This window comes from Mauremys reevesii, linkage group 1, assembly GCF_016161935.1.
Source record: "Mauremys reevesii isolate NIE-2019 linkage group 1, ASM1616193v1, whole genome shotgun sequence".
NCBI lineage: Eukaryota > Metazoa > Chordata > Testudines > Geoemydidae > Mauremys > Mauremys reevesii.
The window spans coordinates 290,210,558-290,228,909 of NC_052623.1; the positions used below are offsets into that span (position 1 = coordinate 290,210,558).

The 18,352-nt window shown below is 43.1% G+C and overlaps 1 protein-coding gene across 3 annotated transcripts in view; it reads right to left on the bottom strand.

The window, feature by feature from the left end:
- NAV3 (neuron navigator 3) overlaps window positions 1-18,352 on the bottom strand; it is an 862,925-nt gene that overhangs the window by 142,760 nt on the left and 701,813 nt on the right. For all 3 annotated transcript variants that reach the window (XM_039497831.1, XM_039497841.1, XM_039497851.1), the window contains one exon: window positions 14,512-14,631. In XM_039497831.1, coding sequence (XP_039353765.1) covers window positions 14,512-14,631 — 120 coding nt within the window. The remainder of the gene's footprint in view (window positions 1-14,511; window positions 14,632-18,352) is intronic.

Consider the following 18,352-nt stretch of genomic DNA (forward strand, 5'->3'; position numbering starts at 1 on the left):
AAAGCTTTTAATTTAACAAAGGCTCGGGCAGCTGTCCACCCGGCCCCCAGCCCCAGCTCACCTCCCTCTCTCCCCTGAATGCTCCGCCCTCCTTCTCCTCCCCTTCCCCTGCTTCCCGCGAATCAAATGTTCGTGGGAAGCCTGAAAACAAGCAGCAGACAGGTAAGCCGGGTGCAGGGGGGTCGGCGGGGGGCGGGACGGCGCACACGGCCCAGTCCAGCTCCACCTGGGCGGCTCCCCCTGGCCCCGGTCGAGTGCCCCAGCCCGGTCCCAGCCAAGCACCATCGGCTTGGGCTGGTCCCAGCTGAATGGCTCAGACCCGGCCCAGCTCGGGACCCGCGGCTCCGGCCCCGGTGCCTGCCGAGCAACTCCAGCCCAGAGATTCGGGCCCGGTGGTGCCGGCCCCGGTGCCGGCCGAGCCGCTCGGGCCTGGCCCGGCCTGGCCAGTCGGGCCCCGCAGCGCCAGCCCCAGTGCCGGCCGAGTGGCTCCGGCCTGGCCCGGGGAGTTGGGCCCCGCGGCGCTGGTCCCGTGCCGGCCGAGTGGCTCTGGCCCGGCCCGGGGAATCAGGCCCCGCGGCGCCGGTCGCGGTCCCAGCAGAGCGGACCTGGTCCCGGCCCCAGGCCGTGTGGGAAGGGGGCAGGGAGGGGGTGTTCGGTGGGTTGTGCGGGGGTGGATAGGTCAGGGCGGTCAGAGGGCAGGGAACAGGGGGATTGAAGGGGGGGGGAAAGGGTCCCGGGGGCCAATCAGGAAGGAGCAGGGGTTGGATGAGGTGGTAGGGGCAGTCAGGGACAGAGAGAAGGGGTGGTTGGATGGGGCAGGGGTCCCGGGCGGCCATGAAGAATGAGAGGAGGAGTTGGATGGAGCTGCAAGGGGCAGTCAGGGGACAGGGAAGGGGGGGATGGGTCAGGGGTCCCGGGGGGGTGTCAAGGAACATGGGAGGTTGGATGGGGCACGACCCCCTCGTGAGGTGAGGAGGAGGGAACTGGTTGTTAATATTTTGGCAGCTCATAACTGACTGTATCCCATATAGTAAACCCTGAAAAGCTCCCAACACATACACACAGACAATTTTTACAAGGGGCTAATGAAGTAATTGTCTAAAATAGATCATTTTTGTAATCTTTCAGAGCTGTAATATCGGTTCTACTTATTACAGGGTATGCGCTCCAGTATAGCTCTTTGTTAGTGGCACAACAGCAGAAGACAATCATCAGAGAAGGCCAGCTCCCCAAGTCATCAGTGAAACCAAGTCAGTTTACAGAATATAGTGTATTCCCGGGCTTCTGGAATCAAATGCATACCACACCAAAGAGAGTCAAATTAAATCTTTATACAATTAAACCTGGGGTGTTCTTGTGAACAGTCAAAAGCTTGCTCCCATCTCATTCTTCTAATTAAAGACAGACAGTATATCATTCTTTTCCCCTTAGTAATTAGTTACAGTACCGGATCAGAAAGATGCTGCTACTGAAGGTATATTCAAGCACTCTTCATGTCTGAGAGTCTTGATCATGCATACTGATAACCTTCTTAGAAATAATAGGTTACCCTCAAAACAATCCTATCTACATTCTTCCTGAAAGGAAATATTTGCAATTTGTTAAAATATAATGAAATCCAGCCTCACTGCAAATAATTTATAACAATTTAAAATAAACATTGAGTTAAGCAGAAATGAAGAATGCAAATAGAATGCATATGACACCATACCACCCACTCTCTAAGGATAGATTAAAGAGAATGTACAATGGATCAACTGCAAATGGATGCCCTTCAGCTTAATGATCCTACAGTAAGTTAAATGGTTTATCCCATTTAGCATCATATGAAAACCAAATTTACTTCCATTCCTTGCAGAAGACTAAGAAGCAACTTCCATATATGGTGACAGGTTTCAGAGCAGTAGCCGTGTTCGTCCGTATCAGCAAAAACTGAGGAGTCCTTGTGGCACCTTAGAAACTAACAAATGTATTTTGGCATAAGCTTTCATGGGCTAAAACCCACTTCATCAGATGTATGGAGTGAAAAATACAGTAAGCAGAATATTTATTATAGCACATGAAAAGATGGGAGTTGCCTTACAAAGTGGGGGGTCAGTGCTAACAAGCCAATTCAATTAAGGGGTGGAAGTGGCCTATTCTCAACAGTTGACAAGAAGGGGTGATTTTCCCTCCCTTGGTATTCACCCTTTTGTCAACTGTTGAGAATAGGCCACTTCCACTTTAATTGAATTAGCTCGTTAGCACTTGACTCCTCCCCCACACACACACTTGGTAAGGCAACTCCCATCATTTCATGTGCTATAATATATATTCTGCTTACTGTATTTTTCACCCCATGCATCTGATGAAGTGGGTTTTAGCCCATGAAAGCTTATGTCCAAATAAATTGTTAGTCTCTAAGGTGCCACAAGGACTCCTGGTTGTATTTACTTCTGTGACGTTGCACGCTGTAGCGGGCCGGTGTGGCTACCCTCCTCCCCTCAGAGGGTTGAGCCCCGGACACAGGAAGGGGCGGGGCTACAGCGTGGTGAGCCCGCCCCTCAGAGGGTCAGACGGCGACCCGGAAGGATAAAAGCCGGGCCTTCCAGTCCAGTCAGTGCCCAGCCACCGGGGAGAGCAGACCTGTCTGAGGAAGCTCCTGACGGAGGAACCGCTGGAGCCTCGGGCAGCTGCCTGGACTGGCCGGAGAGCACCCCACCTCGCTACTGGGAAGACCTGCCGGAGCTTCCCCGTGCCACCTACGACGAGGAGCCAGTAGGAGCTTCCCCGCTACTGTGCTGTTACCCCGAGGAATCCCCAGAGCACGACTGGCCGGACTTCCCCGGGGAACTACCGAATCTACCCCCCAGCCCGGGTTGTGAGGAACCCATGCAGTGGGACTTCCCGGGACCAAATGCCGTGGACCAGGTAGGACCAGAGGGGGATATTGGAAGTGGCCCGGGGGCAGCCAACCTCAGTCAGGCTGCTGACCAGACCGAGCCCATGTCAGTGTGTTGCGGTCAGGATCCCCACTGACCGTCAGCGGTGACGACCGCTGCCTAGGGCCCCGGGACGGGACACAGTGGAGTGGGTGGGCCTGTGTCCCCCCTGCCACCCCACTCATGGGTGGCAGTTATCCCCCTCACCCTATTGCTCAGCCTGCCGCAAGAGGCCTGAGCTCCTGTACTGTTTACGGCTCAGCCTGCCGCAAGAGGCCTGAGCTCCTGTACGGTTCCCGGCTCAGCCTGCCGCAAGAGGCCTGAGCTCCTGTACGGTTCCCGGCTCAGCCTGCCGCAAGAGGCCTGAGCTCCTGTACGGTTCCCGGCTCAGCCTGCCGCAAGAGGCCTGAGCTCCTGTACGGTTCCCTGCTCAGCCTGCCGCAAGAGGCCTGAGCTCCTGTACGGTTCCCTGCTCAGCCTGCCGCAAGAGGCCTGAGCCCCTGTACGGTTCCCGGCTCAGCCTGCCGCAAGAGGCCTGAGCCCCTATACTGGTTACTGCTCAGCCTGCCGCAAGAGGCCTGAGCCCCTATACTGGTTACTGCTCAGCCTGCTACAAGAGGCCTGAGCTCTCCTTGTACTGCTTGCTGCCCAGCCCCTGCACCAGAGGGCCTGGGCCTTTTCTAGACTGTTTGCCGCCCAGCCCCTGCACCAGAGGGCCTGGGCCTTTCCTAGACTGTTGGTACTGTTTGCAGCTCAGCCTTGCAGAAAAGGCCTGAGCCCCAACTGACTCTGTCTTTGTCACCTAGCCTTAAAGGGACAGGACAGAACCCCTGTGAGACCAGCGGGCCGGTGTGGCTCTCCTCCTCCCCTCAGAGGGTTGAGCCCCGGACCCGCCTGTTACACACGCCATAATGCTTCATGGGAATATGCTTATGAATGTATATATGACATAACTGGAATATGTTTTATGTTACATATGCCATGTAACATATCTCTGTAAAGGTTATGGTCCTACTGAATATATTCATCCTATTTGTATGCATGTATCATTGTTGTATTCGAAGTTATGAATATTGGCTATGTACTTGTTTAATTTTAAGTAGCCTCAGTGAAGCAGTTGGTCATCTTCTTGAGAAAAGACTATTCTCAGTAAGTGCCCAGTCAAGAAACACTTAAGCTAACTATGAACTTGGATATGCCAATCCACATCTGAGGTTTCCCAGGAATGTGGCCTGGCTGGTAAGCAACTCAGTCATGCATGGACATGTGACTTGCCCATATGACTCCAAAACTCCATCTTGGAGCTGAATTCTGGATAGGAGAGAGGAGGGGGTCTCCACCCACAAGAGAAAGTCTATTTAAGCCCCTGGGAGACCCCTACATTTTGTCTTCAGCTGCCTCAAGAGATAGCCTCTCCACCCCCAAAGAATACCTGAAAGGAACTGGAACAAAGGATAGTAGCTACAGGGGGTGTGAGTGATTGCTGGACCCAGACTAGAAGGAGGCTAGTCTGTAAAAGAAGCTTATTGGAACATCTCTGAGGGTGAGATTTCATCTGTAATCATTTTCTTACTGTATTAGGTTAAGCCATGTGTGTTTTATTTTATTTTGCTTCGTTCTGCCTATTATTTGGAACCACTTAATCCTACTCTTTGTATTTAATAAAATCACTTTTTACTTATGAATTAACCCAGAGTATGTATTAATACCGGGGGGAGGGGCAAACAGCTGTGCATATCTCTCTACCAGTGTTATAGAGGGCGAACAATTCATGACTTTACCCTGTATAAGCTTTATACAGGGTAAAAATAATTTATTTGGGGTTTGGACCCCATTGGGAGCTGGGCATCTCAGTGTTGGAGACAGGAACACTTCTTAAGCTGTTTTCAGTTAAACCTGCAGCTTTTGGGGGACATTGTTCAGACCTGGGTCTGGGTTTGTAGCAGGCTAGCATGTCTGGCTTAAACAAGGAAGGTTCTGGAGTCCCAAGCTGGCAGGGAAAATGGGTCAGAAGTAGTCTCAGCACATCAGATGGTAGTCCCAAAGGGGTTTCTGTGATCCAACCCGTCACAACTTCCATATATGTCACTTTCACAAATCTGAACCAGCAAATTAACTGATATTATCTCTTTCTGCTACTATTTAACAAAAATAGAGAAAGAGAAAACTTCATTTGTTATTCATTTCCCATAAATAATCACTTGCAGCTCATTCTTGTTTTGAGTTAAACATCTGCCATCTACTTTTCTTTCCTTTTCAATGTAATTTCCTTATGTAAGCTTAACGTCAGCAGACATTATATTGCAGGTCTCTGACAGTTTAACATTTATGACAGAATGACAACAACATTGTTTATATTGTTGATATTAATAAGATATTTGAACTTAAATATTTAGTGTTTTCATTTGTATTTCTGTTGATTGATATAAAAATTTAAAGGAACCAAAGCAAGAGCAGAATCCCACAAAAATTAGTCAAAGGTTGCTTTATTTTATTTATATTGACCAGGTTCTTGCTTTTGAAAACGTGACCAAGGACACAGTAATATTCAAAGTAAAATGTCCTTTCTAAATTAATATTCTATATATAGAGAATATATATATTTTTACAAATCATGCTAAAATAAAACTTACTATTGATTTATGTTTGTGGTGTTGTTGTAGATGTGTTGGTCCTGGGATCTGAGAGAGACAAAGTAGGTGGTACATTTTACTGGACCAACTTCTGTTGGCGGAAGGGACAAGCTTTCAAGCTTAATTTATGATCTTTTAGAATACACATTCATCCAAAAAAGTGTCATTGTACACTTAATGACTTAAAGCATCCAAATAAATCGACAGCACTGATTTGACAGGATTTATCTATCAAGCCTGGGCTGTATATAAACATGCGTAGATTTTATATAGTTTAGCTTAGCAGTGCTGGTTTACAGAAATATAATAACCCCCCTAAAAATATGTATTGAAAAAGATACTCCTAGCTGAGAATTGTTTTTGATGGCATAGCAACAGCGTATGCTAAAATGAGTAAAGATTTACAACAGGGACTATGGAAAAGCAAGATGATTTGAAAATAATGAACACAAATGGTGGAAGAGGTTAACAGTAACAGATGTTGAGAGAAATTATGGAAGATTAAAACTGATGAAGAATGCAATAATAGTAAAAACAAAGTTTTATATCTAAATTGTACCAGAAGATGGGTTCTTTAATTATGTTTTCCAGGGATAGCAGTGTAATAACAGCAAGAGTACTGAGGTTATTTCACTGTTACCGTGACCTAAGGATATACAGTATACTACAAAATCACAGCCATGAAAAATTATGAAAACAGGTCACATGATCTGGTAAATCATGCCAGTTTTCAAAACTAATATAATGACCTTTTCTGTTGTGTGCCACTGAGTACCAATGCCAGATGAACTCTGTGATGAAGGCAGATGCAGCAGAGGAATGTCAAGCTGTACTGCAAAGAGCAGCAGACTTTTAGTTGGTAGGGTTCCCAATTTTGCCTGAGTAAGGCCTGTTGGATTGGGCAAAAAACAGATATTTATTCACTGATTTACTTACCTATTACTTCATAGACATGGTGTGATTATTTCTTTTAATGCCATAGAGATCGCAACCACCAAATGCAGCGAAGGGGTTAAATGAAAAGGCAACATTTATAGTGTTAATATGAGAGAACAGTGGTACATTAATCAGACTAGTACTAAGCAAGAGGGACTCATGGAAGAAGGCACAGAATGATTACAGGACTGAAATATAGAAGGCAAGCGGGGGTGTCCTGAGAGGCAGATGACTTTTATGGTATACCGAACACCTATGTGTAGACAAACTGTCTGATGAGTAAAATTCCAAATAATATCAATTATTCAATGTAGTGACCAAAATTTTGAAAATGAACGGGGGAAACAATCCAGGTAATCTACTAAAATCTGAAGTCCTCATTCATAATCCTTTCTGCTTCTAACAGAACTGTATATAGTGAAACTGGGTTCACAGTTGAATTCCCCAAATTTCTTTTTTGAGAAAATACAATATTCTTACTCAACATTCATCTACTCAAGCAAATACTGGGAAAGACTCATAGTCAGCCAGGCAGGAAGTTAGTTAATGAACTGCAGGCAAAATCTGGAATTATTTTATTATAATTATAATTAATAATGTATTATGGTGATTATGGTTTGGCTGAGAATAAACAACAGGGCAGCCTGAGCTGAGCGTAAAATGACTGCCAAATCCTCTGCACAAGTAACAGATGGTACAAACATTTTAAGGAAGCCCTAAACATAAGAACACTGAAACTCTGTGAAAAGGGGTTCATGTCAAGCACAGTGCAATAAAAATCCATTCGAGCTGGGTAGTGACCAAGGTACATAAGAGGTACATTCACAGAGAACCAGCCACTTAACTTCCTGGACGTGACCCCAAGCACATGGCTTAATTTATGGAGAGATTCCCAGAGATAAAATGTAACTAAATGGAATGCTTGGCCTGAGGTCTGGCACATTACTAAGAAAGAATAAAGTTAAAGATAGCACTGGAGGAAGAAAGATGGGGTTCTGAAAGAACTCAAATGTGAAGTTGCGGAACTATTAACTAAGGTTTGTAACCTGTCCTTTAAATCGGCTTCGGTACCCAATGACTGGAAGTTAGCTAATGTAACGCCAATATTTAAAAAGGGCTGTAGGGGTGATCCCGGCAATTACAGACCGGTAAGTCTAACGTCGGTACCGGGCAAATTAGTTGAAACAATAGTAAAGAATAAAATTGTCAGACACATAGAAAAACAAACTCTTGAGCAATAGTCAACATGGTTTCTGTAAAGGGAAATCATGTCTTACTAATCTATTAGAGTTCTTTGAAGGGGTCAACAAACATGTGGACAAGGGGGATCCGGTGGACATAGTGTACTTAGATTTCCAGAAAGCCTTTGACAAGGTCCCTCACCAAAGGCTCTTATGTAAATTAAGCTGTCATGGGATAAAAGGAAAGGTCCTTTCATGGATTGAGAACTGGTTAAAAGACAGGGAACAAAGGGTAGGAATTAATGGTAAATTCTCAGAATGGAGAGGGGTAACTAGTGGTGTTCCCCAAGGGTCAGTCCTGGGACCAATCCTATTCAACTTATTCATAAATGATCTGGAGAAAGGGGTAAACAGTGAGGTGGCAAAGTTTGCAGATGATACTAAACTACTCAAGATAGTTAAGACCAAAGCAGACTGTGAAGAACTTCAAAAAGATCTCACAAAACTAAGAGATTGGGCAACAAAATGGCAAATGAAATTTAATGTGGATAAAGTAATGCACATTGGAAAAACTATACATACAACATGATGGGGGCTAATTTAGCTACAACGAGTCAGGGAAAAGATCTTGGAGTTATCGTGGATAGTTCTCTGAAGATGTCCACGCAGTGTGCAGAGGCGGTCAAAAAAGCAAACAGGATGTTAGGAATCATTAAAAAGGGGATAGAGAATAAGACTGAGAATATATTATTGCCCTTATATAAATCCATGGTACGCCCACATCTCGAATACTGTGTACAGATGTGGTCTCCTCACCTCAAAAAAGATATTCTAGCACTAGAAAAGGTTCAGAAAAGAGCAACTAAAATGATTAGGGGTTTAGAGAGGGTCCCATATGAGGAAAGATTAAAGAGGCTAGGACTCTTCAGTTTGGAAAAGAGAAGACTAAGGGGGGACATGATAGAGGTATATAAAATCATGAGTGATGTTGAGAAAGTGGATAAGGAAAAGTTATTTACTTATTCCCATAATACAAGAACTAGGGGTCACCAAATGAAATTAATAGGCAGCAGGTTTAAAACAAATAAAAGGAAGTTCTTCTTCATGCGCACAGTCAACTTGTGGAACTCCTTACCTGAGGAGGTTGTGAAGGCTAGGACTATAACAATGTTTAAAAGGGGACTGGATAAATTCATGGTGGCTAAGTCCATAAATGGCTATTAGCCAGGATGGGTAAGAATGGTGTCCCTAGCCTCTGTTCGTCAGAGGATGGAGATGGATGGCAGGAGAGAGATCATTTGATCATTGCCTGTTAGGTTCACTCCCTCAGGGGCACCTGGCATTGGCCACTGTCGGTAGACAGATACTGGGCTAGATGGACCTTTGGTCTGACCCGGTACGGCCTTTCTTATGTTCTTATGTTCTTATGACCCACTTCTGCTGATTAGTGTGAAAGTAAGGAAAATGTCATAGCTTTTTGATAGAGTGAGCCAAATTCCGTCCTGAGATAAGTAGAAACAACATGATTGACTTATAACAAGGTTGGATTTGGCCACAGTAGGGCTTTTTATTTTCTGGCTACACAGAATGACTTGCAAATCACTATCACTCACTTCCAAATTAGTTTTCTACTTTCCAGGGAATTAATTAATTCTATTTTCTTACATCTAACCTGCTTTAGTTTATATAACTTCCCCAGAGGGTTCAAACTTTAAGAATGCACCTCACATGCTCTCCTAGTGAATCCCAAAAGCCAACGATAAGAGTGCAGGGTAGAAGGGCAAGATGATAAATAAAAATAAAATTTAATCACAAAAGGACCTCGAGCTACACACAAATGCATACCCACTTCAAAAGATCCATCTGCTCAAGCTGGAACTTTGCTTGCACCTCAGGAAGGACAACAGCAAATGATCCATGCAAATGGGACTTTAAAGATAAAAAGTGTCCAAGTAAGAAAATCTACATACAAGAACCATGGGGCTATCTTAAATTCTGCATGCATCCGATGAAGTGGGTATTCACCCACGAAAGCTCATGCTCCCAAACGTCTGTTAGTCTATAAGGTGCCACAAGACTCTTTGCTGCTTTTACAGATCCAGACTAACACAGCTACCCCTCTGATACTTAAATTCTGCTGTTTCTAATGTCTCTTCGTCCACTTCTCTGAGCTGACATGAATCATTCAGTGAAATGACCTGCTACAATAAACCTTTTGAGAGCTTTGTGTATATAGTATTATGTAAGCAACTCTTGAACTTTGACAGACATATTGGATCTTCATGTGTTTAAACTTTTATTTATTGTTATTATGTTATGAACAACCTATAAGTTATTTAGAAATATCTCTTTCATGCTAGGTTTCCACACGGGGTGGGGGGCATGGAGAACCTTCCTCCACTAGTTGGCTGTCTGAGAGTCCCAGAGAAAGAGGCAGAGGCCAGCTGTAGTTGCTTACTGAGTAATTATTAGCACTGTAGGGCTTCTTCTCCTCTTCTTACACCACTGTACCCAGACTGACTTCAGTGGAGTTAGTTCTGATTTAGCCATGTATGTGAGAGGAAAATCAGACCCAGAGCGTGCATCTGTCATAACTGGCATTTTCCCCGAGAGAAATCATTAGCCCACCTGGCTGGAGAGCATTGTGCTGCCAGCTGAAGAATAGAAAACGTCATAAAGGATACAAAGGAATTAAAGGTGTCAGGGAAAACACAAGTGCAATTTCCATCAGGAACTTGGAGGCACTTTCAGCAAAAGTTGTTGGCTGTAGTAATGGAGAGAATATAGAAAAAAAGCCCTCCCTGGATGCATGCTAATGTAAAATATCTGTCGTCAGTAATGTCAGATATTTTCTCTCCGCACACAACTGCCAATGAAGTGCTTTCCAACTAGGTGGGCAGGGGCAAAAAGATCATACCAGTAACGTCATGAAAGAGGTGTTCTGGCAAGGCAACTGGTACTTTACTCTCTCTTATGGAGCACGTATAGGTCCTTCATAACCACAAAGGGCAGATATATAGCACTATAGACCTCTCACCTAAATTCCCTGTAAGCTGCATGGCTGCGTGCCAGCTTATTTAGCGCCACACAGACACTCAAGGAACCTGCCTGGGGACCTGCCGCAGCTGAGGAGGGCCACCTATCCTCCAGCCCAAGAGCTGCCGCGGCACGGAGAGGCATCTCTCCCCCCAAGCCCAGGTGCTGCTGCGGAGAGAGAGAGCTGGAGGGAGTCTTCTCTCTCTGCTGTACCCCTGAGCACCCTCCTGTATTCCAAGCCCCTCATCCCCGGCCCTACCCCAGAGCCTGCACCCCCAACCGGAGCCCTCACATCCCTGCACTCTAACCCTCTGCCCCAGCCCTGAGCCTCCTCCCACACGCTGAACCCCCTGAACCTCGGCCCCACCCCCACCACATGAATTTTGTTATGTGCACAGATATGAAGGTGCACCTGGGTGGGAAAAATTAGAGGGAACACTGCCTCCCACATGAAACTATAACATGTAAGTTGTAAGTCAAACCTTAATATAAACTCTTTTTCTTCCTCTGGGTATGAAAGTAATATCCACAACACCACTTGAGGATAAAAATCAAACCGTAAGTACACCTGCTATGATAAAGTATGGAAATCCATCCCACCAATCAGAGCAAGGGTCACACCAATCTTTGCATTGCTTTTTCCATTTAGTCTTTCATACTATAAATACAGTGCACATTGTTGAAATGCACAATAATTTATTTTCATTTCATTAAAATGATCAAACACAGCTTTCTTGTGCATCAGCTTCATTTTGGCAAACATGAGTTCTGTGGTCAGAAGAACTCAGAAAAACAAACAACCATTTTTGGCACTTGAAAACCATATTCTCATTCTGCATGGTGGCATAGCATATACTTATAATATATATATAAAAAAACTATGTTAAAGGACCATTATTAAAGTTGCAAAGTTAGGAAATGCCAAAATTAAGGTTGCTCATGCAACCTTAATTCAGCCCCCATGTGTATATGCATTATGATATAAACTTTAATTACATGACCACTTACTATTTTTTTCTTAGAACCCCTGCCTTATTTAGCATTCAGGTGGAACTTAGTTATCAGCTATTCAATATTTTATTTTCTTATTGTTCAATGTCTGGCCCTGTACCTTATTTATTGTGCGCTATTTGAATCCTGCTCTGAAGACAGAATTATTAATTTTCCCAAGGGCTTTTCTATGGTGCTAATCATTATAGTATCTGATTGTTTCACAAACAAGTTAATTTATGTTCTCATCTGTGAGGAAAAGGGGTAATATTATCCCCATTTTAAGGACGGAAAACTGAGACACAGAGAGATTAAAGTAAAAAGTTTCCACTAATTTTGTGTTCCCAATTTAAGATGCCTAGGATCTAATTTTTTCAGGTTACTTAGTATTATACAGCACTTTATATGTCCAAAGCACAACTCCCATTGACTTCAGTTGTGAGTGCTGAGTACTTTTGCAAATCAGACCACAGAGTATCAAATCAGGCACCCAGAAAATGAAGAACACACAAGTAGTGGTGACCTGTGAAAAGTGTGATTTAAGTGACTTGATCACAGCTACTCTGCTGGAATGCAGGGATAAAATTCAGTTCTCTAGGCTAGCATTCAAGTGCCTTGACCATGAGACATTCCTTTGTCTCCCTAAAAACCCCTGTGTCAATCACTAAACACCTTCCAACCTCTTGAACAAATGAAGCAAGAGTCTGACAGACACAGTCTCCTTTACTACACAAACCCGATTCATCCCCAGAGCAGATGGATCCTGTGCACTGAATGAGGCTAAGGCTCTCCAAAGAAAAGGTCACCATAATTTTTTTAACATAAGGAAAACGTGTTCAGTCCAAATGGTAAAAATTTGGCAAACAGGTAATTATAAGCAACTGAAAATGGTCTAATAATGGGAAATATCTAGCAACTTTAATAACTGGAGCTGCTGCCAGTCCCCCGAATAATATACACTTGCAAAATATTTATGTACATAAATGGTATATACAGGACATCCACACGTATAGGATGAAACACAATTTGTAGAGGTGTTCACAAACCAAAATCCCTGATTGGGGTTGAGAGCTTTGAAAGCAAGGAAGTGAGGAAGATCTGGACCCTCACTCTGTAATGGATTTGAGCTAAAAACCCGGGTCAGATTACTTCTGAAATTTTGGGTGGTTTGAAATTAATATTTGAATGTTGAAGCATGGGCCAATCTCTAACAATTTTGAATATCTAATGCTAAACTGTCATCCTGTCTCTCCCATCTTCCAAACTCTCCAGCCTTTTTCTTATGCATATAATTTAAGCTGCTTCTCTCACAGTCAAGGCTCCACACAAGTCCATCCTGACTACATCTCATCTCTCATTTCCTCCTCCTCCCTCTCTTATTTGCCTAAGAGAGCTCCAACCAAATTATATATATTCCTTCCTACTCTTGCCTTTGCACTTCCTTCAATGCTTGGAATTCCCTTCCTTCCCTAAACCAACCTCTCTTCATTCAGATTCCTCTTTAAAAAAAACTTCTTTGGCAAAGTCTATCCATGGTAATTCATTAACAAAGAAAAGCATTGAAAGAAAAGTAACTGCACCTCTGGATTAAAACTACCTTTTTGTGCATTATATGTATTGTTTGACTAATCCAGACTGTACAAGCCTTACATCATGAACATGTTTTCCTAAATCCCAAGGATGGACTGACCTCATAGAGTTGGAGGTCATGGGAGCTGCCTCAGCTAATTTGCTAGGTTTGCAAAACCAGTACAAATTTGTGAATCTTTCCCTCCCCCTGATAAAACACTCTCTTTGTTTCCCCTAAAGTGAAACTTGATTTTTTAAAAGATGGACAGAAACCACACCCTGAATTCTCAGCACTGCCAAGCCCTGCAGCTGGAGCTTATCTCTGTCATGGTCTGGACTAAAATCTGAGCTCTGAACAACTCTGAGCTCTGCAAAAAATGGATTATGAATTTAGATCCAGACTTGGTGGTTTGAGTCCATCTCTGAAAAATATATTTTTTGGCTAAAGGAAAAGGGATAGAAGATCCTCTTCCGAACGAGGCTTGCACAAGTGAATCTGTGGTATACATGCTGGGCTGGGCTGGACTGTGCCTGGATTTTGCACAGCTGCACAAGGAGAGGATGATGCAAGGAGTCTTCTCCCTTTTGCATGCCTGCACAGAAGCTGGTTATAATTTCAGTCCCTGAATCCACAGGGGCTGCTTTCTTCTAGCATCCCTGGGGGTACAAAGTGGATGGAGAGCTGAGCAGAGATTACACTAGAGCACTCCATGGAGCATTTGGCATTATGCTGCTCCAAAAAAGCACGGTGGTGACCATCTGGCACAGAGTCCTGTATATATTGCTTCCTACTCCCAGCTTTGCTCCTTCCCTTCTTCCCCTTTTCCCTGTGTTAGCTTTTCACTTTGCAGCTCTGTGCTCCATTTTCACTCTATTTGTTCTTCCCATGTATCCCTGTTTACAAGACTTACCCTAAGAAATCATCATGTCCCATTTCAGAGAGTTTAACCCCCAATCTTCACCCCCATCCTGGACTCCTTAACATTCTTTCCCCATCCTCATAAAATGGATTCTTCCTCCATGTTCTCTTCCTTTTGACAGACTCTTGTTTCCAGGTAGACTTTTTTCCCCCACTTACTGCGGCATTGAGTCCTCTCAATCCTGAGGGCTAAGATCCCAATGAGCCATGAAGTCTGCCTTCGTTCACTGCTACTTGGGAATAGCTTTGAAATGCTGGCAGGTATGAATGATAATAAGACCTTATCTGCAAGCTTCAATAGTTTTTATAGAAAAAAAAGGTGTTACCTGTCAGCATCTACAGTCACATCATGCACCCCTCTCTGGATTACGTCTCGGGAGGCAGCTAGGTCTGGTATTCGGTTCAGACTTCTTGTATACAGGTTGAGTCCTCCATCTGTCATGTACCTGAAAATAAATATATGGTCAATCAGTAGGAAATGCAAACATCTGGCAATATGTTTTGTTCTAAAGCTAATGGGCTGTCGAATTCAAAGCTCAAAGTAAAGGTTTTCCCGTTTTGTAGTACTTTTGTATTAATACTATCAGTGTATGGCCTTTCATGACACTATCTCCCCCACAACGAGATCAGCCTCTGCCACTCTTGTTATTTCTCTAGGATATTTTGCCTTGTTTGTGTTTAGCACAGGAAAAAGAGTTGTGCTAAATTTTAAAGTCTCCCAGGTCCCTTAATGAATCTGTCTTGCATTTTGAGATGCTGGCTGAAGGCAACAGCACCAGAATCAGGTAAAAGCACAGTCCTGATGAAAAAAAAACAAGCACTTGCATCTGAGGGAGTGAACAGAAGACAGCGCTTAAGAAATCTGACTTTACAGTCCTTACTCTGCAATCAGATAGTCAGCTGAAAAAAATGGAAGGTGGCTTTTAAAAATCTGACCATTTATGCTGTCATCTTTCCATGTTGTTCCTCATACTGCTTTCTTTATGTTTACTGAATGAAATTTATAAGGCTAAAAATTACAGCAACCTGTGTGGTGCTGCTTAATGTAAATCACTAAAGACTTATTAAAGGCAATTGAATTGTAAGTAGCAGCAAGAATTTCTGAGATTCCTACCTAAAACTCAGTCACATCTTTAGGGGCTCAGTAGTCTTTAATTAAGCAGTACTACAAATCTGTGTAACCCTCAAGATCTATGCATTACTCTCCCAAGATTCCCTATCATATTGCCTTGTCTCCCATGCGCCCCTTTTCCTCGTCCCATTCCTGGGTTGTCGTCTCATCCTGTTGTTCTTGTCTTAAGTGTAAGATCTTTGGTGAAGACGCTGCTTTTGTATAGCACCATGCAGCTGTATGATACTCTACAAGTAATAATACCAATACACATAGGAAATGTAGGTGGGATATTTAATTACAGCAGTTAGGTAATCAAACACAGTGGAAGACTGTACAGTCACCATAACTGAAGCTATTCAAGACAGATGTAAACACCCCTTTACACTGAATGTTTTAGGCTTTATTTCTATCACAATGTAGTGAGGATGGAGTTCTCCTCCAACTCAAATGATTGTAAACGCAACTTTTTCTATGGTCATAAAATAGTGCTACCCATATTCATCTTTCAGTTCAAACGTCTATCCAATTAAATTAATATTTTGCTCTAATAATTCTATACAGAGTCTTAGATCCCAATCTCCAGCTAAAGCCAAGAACACTCAGCACAACACAGGATTGCATTATCCTATCTCAGGCCAGTTGTATATTGGTTTAGTCCCTTTTGAGTCCCTCTGAGAGCTGCTCTAACTTAAGCCAACTGCCACTGGGTTCATGGGGCTAATACAGCAGCCCGGGATTACCAGAGCACATGCCCACATTGCCAGCAGCCAGGAAGAGGCGGGATAGAAATGGCTATACCAATTGTATGCCTATGCTAAAAAGATCCTGCCATGGCTAGCTAAGCTGGCTTTCGAGCAGCTTGGCACAGATGTTGCAGTGCCAAGCTGCTGCAGTGCAGCCAAGGATTGTGGCTTTAGTTTGTGAGCTCCTGTGTACTTTTTGGCAAGCGATTCCTAAATTCTGCAGCAATTTTAGTATTAAAACGCGGGGGAAGGGGGTGGTTGTTCTTGTTTTTTAATTAAACATGAAAACGTCCACAACATATGTCCCTTTGTTAAGAAGTAGTTCCCAATCTGAAAAATACTGTAAGTTTGCAACCCCTTGGTTTCAGGTCTGTTTGAAAACTCCAGAAGATAGCACTGTACTGGATGATGTTTGATTCACTTATGGAAGGTTTCCCTCACAACTATAGAGACTAATTTTTTTTTTATGAAAGCTTAGATTCTGGAGCAAATTTATGTAGCAGGTGATGAATTATGCAGTAAATGCTGTGGTTGTGGAATTGCACATTAAATACAACTGTGGTTAGAACACAACCCAGTCCGTAAGGTTCCCCCCCCCCTCATATAAATAAGAGCCATAGTGGAGAGGTTTAACTTGTGAAGTAGGTCTTCCTCGCACTAATTCCTAATTACTGATGGATTCTTATCCCCAAGTGTCTAAAGTAATTAAAGTGAGAATGAGAGAGGGAAAAGAGATAAGTCTTGACATGCCTCAATGGATCTTGACTTTTCAGAGCATATGAATGAGTATTTTAATATCTACTGTACCTACAGTATGTTAGTTGACCACGTTACTACTTACTGTTTATTGAGTCATCCTTACTACAAACGTAAAGAAAAAAAATCACACAACATAATGACTTTGTCATTCTCTAATGTGATAACCTAATTAATACATTTCACATCAAGCATTGCAAAAGCTCCTCCTCTCTTTTTTAACAAAGCACAAATATAACATATTTTTCTTTATGAAAAAGGGGGCTTCAAATATCACTGTGCGGCATCTCGCACACTCCTTTCTACTTTGATACAGCAGGCACCATTAAATCATTCTGAGCTGTCTTCTTCCTCTTCTTTTCAGCTCATTATTTAAATCCAGGCAGAGGCATGGAAGCTCATATAAGACGGCCAGCAATGCCATAATGTGGATAAGTTGTTGGAATAGTACATCCTGTTTCACCATCATCCATTCTTTAACCTCAGCTACACTTCTACAGAGACCAGTGACATCAGCTCCCCATCATGCTTTGTCTTCCCCAGGCTGGTGTGTAGAATTGCTTAGGTTGTTATTGAAAACAGTTCCCTGTACCACAGAAAGGTAGGCAGGCAATATACTACGCTAGCCATTTAAACATCCACAGTGCACTTACAGAATGGGTTGTGACACTAACCTTCCCCATCAAAGTGCCTCAGCTGTGACCTGCAGAGACCATCTCTAGAGTTAGAGTATCTCAGTCTCACGTCCATTCCATCTTTGACATCTCTGATAAGACTGTCAGCAAGAGTCCCAATTTGTGCTAAGTGCGATGTGATGTAATCAAATGTCCCCTAAGAATTAGATTCAGACCACCAACTAATTTCACATAAGTCACTGAATAGCCTTCAGATGTTAATCTTTAAATCATTTGTGATTAATGGCCTGATTTGATCTACTAGCTACAAACTGGTAAATTATGTCCCATAATTTCCTATGTCCCATGTTTCCAGTTGTCTGAGCAGACAGAATTACCGTGAAGCTCTGGTGTCCACTAAAAGCACCCTGGAATATTATAATGTGCCCTGCACAAAATACACCCTTTGAATTGTGCTTTGCCTGCTATACCCTACTACCTGGTACATTAGGCAGCAGCAAAGAGTAATTCAAATATTGATAATACTGAAAATGAGGCCGTTTGTCTTAAATTATGTATTGGAATTTCTAGCCCTCAAAGTAAATTCGTAGAGTTTGAATTACTTAATACAAATACACCTAAGTGGCAAATGAGTATAAAGCTCCTGTCTGAAGTACCAAAGACAAGAGTCTCAGATAGATCCACAAATCAACCAGGAATATCATCATTAGCACATTTGTATTTAAAATAAAAAAAAAAAAAGGTCTTTTTGGGTGGAGCCAGGACATGGAATCTCTATATGCAAAAATTACAGTAGTCTGCTCTCAGCATTCGCTTGAAATCAGTCCCTGAAAATCAACTGAACAAACACAAATAGGATGCAGAAATGAAAATAATTGTCATCCATTGTTCCTGTTAACCAGAAGAAAATAGTGACTGA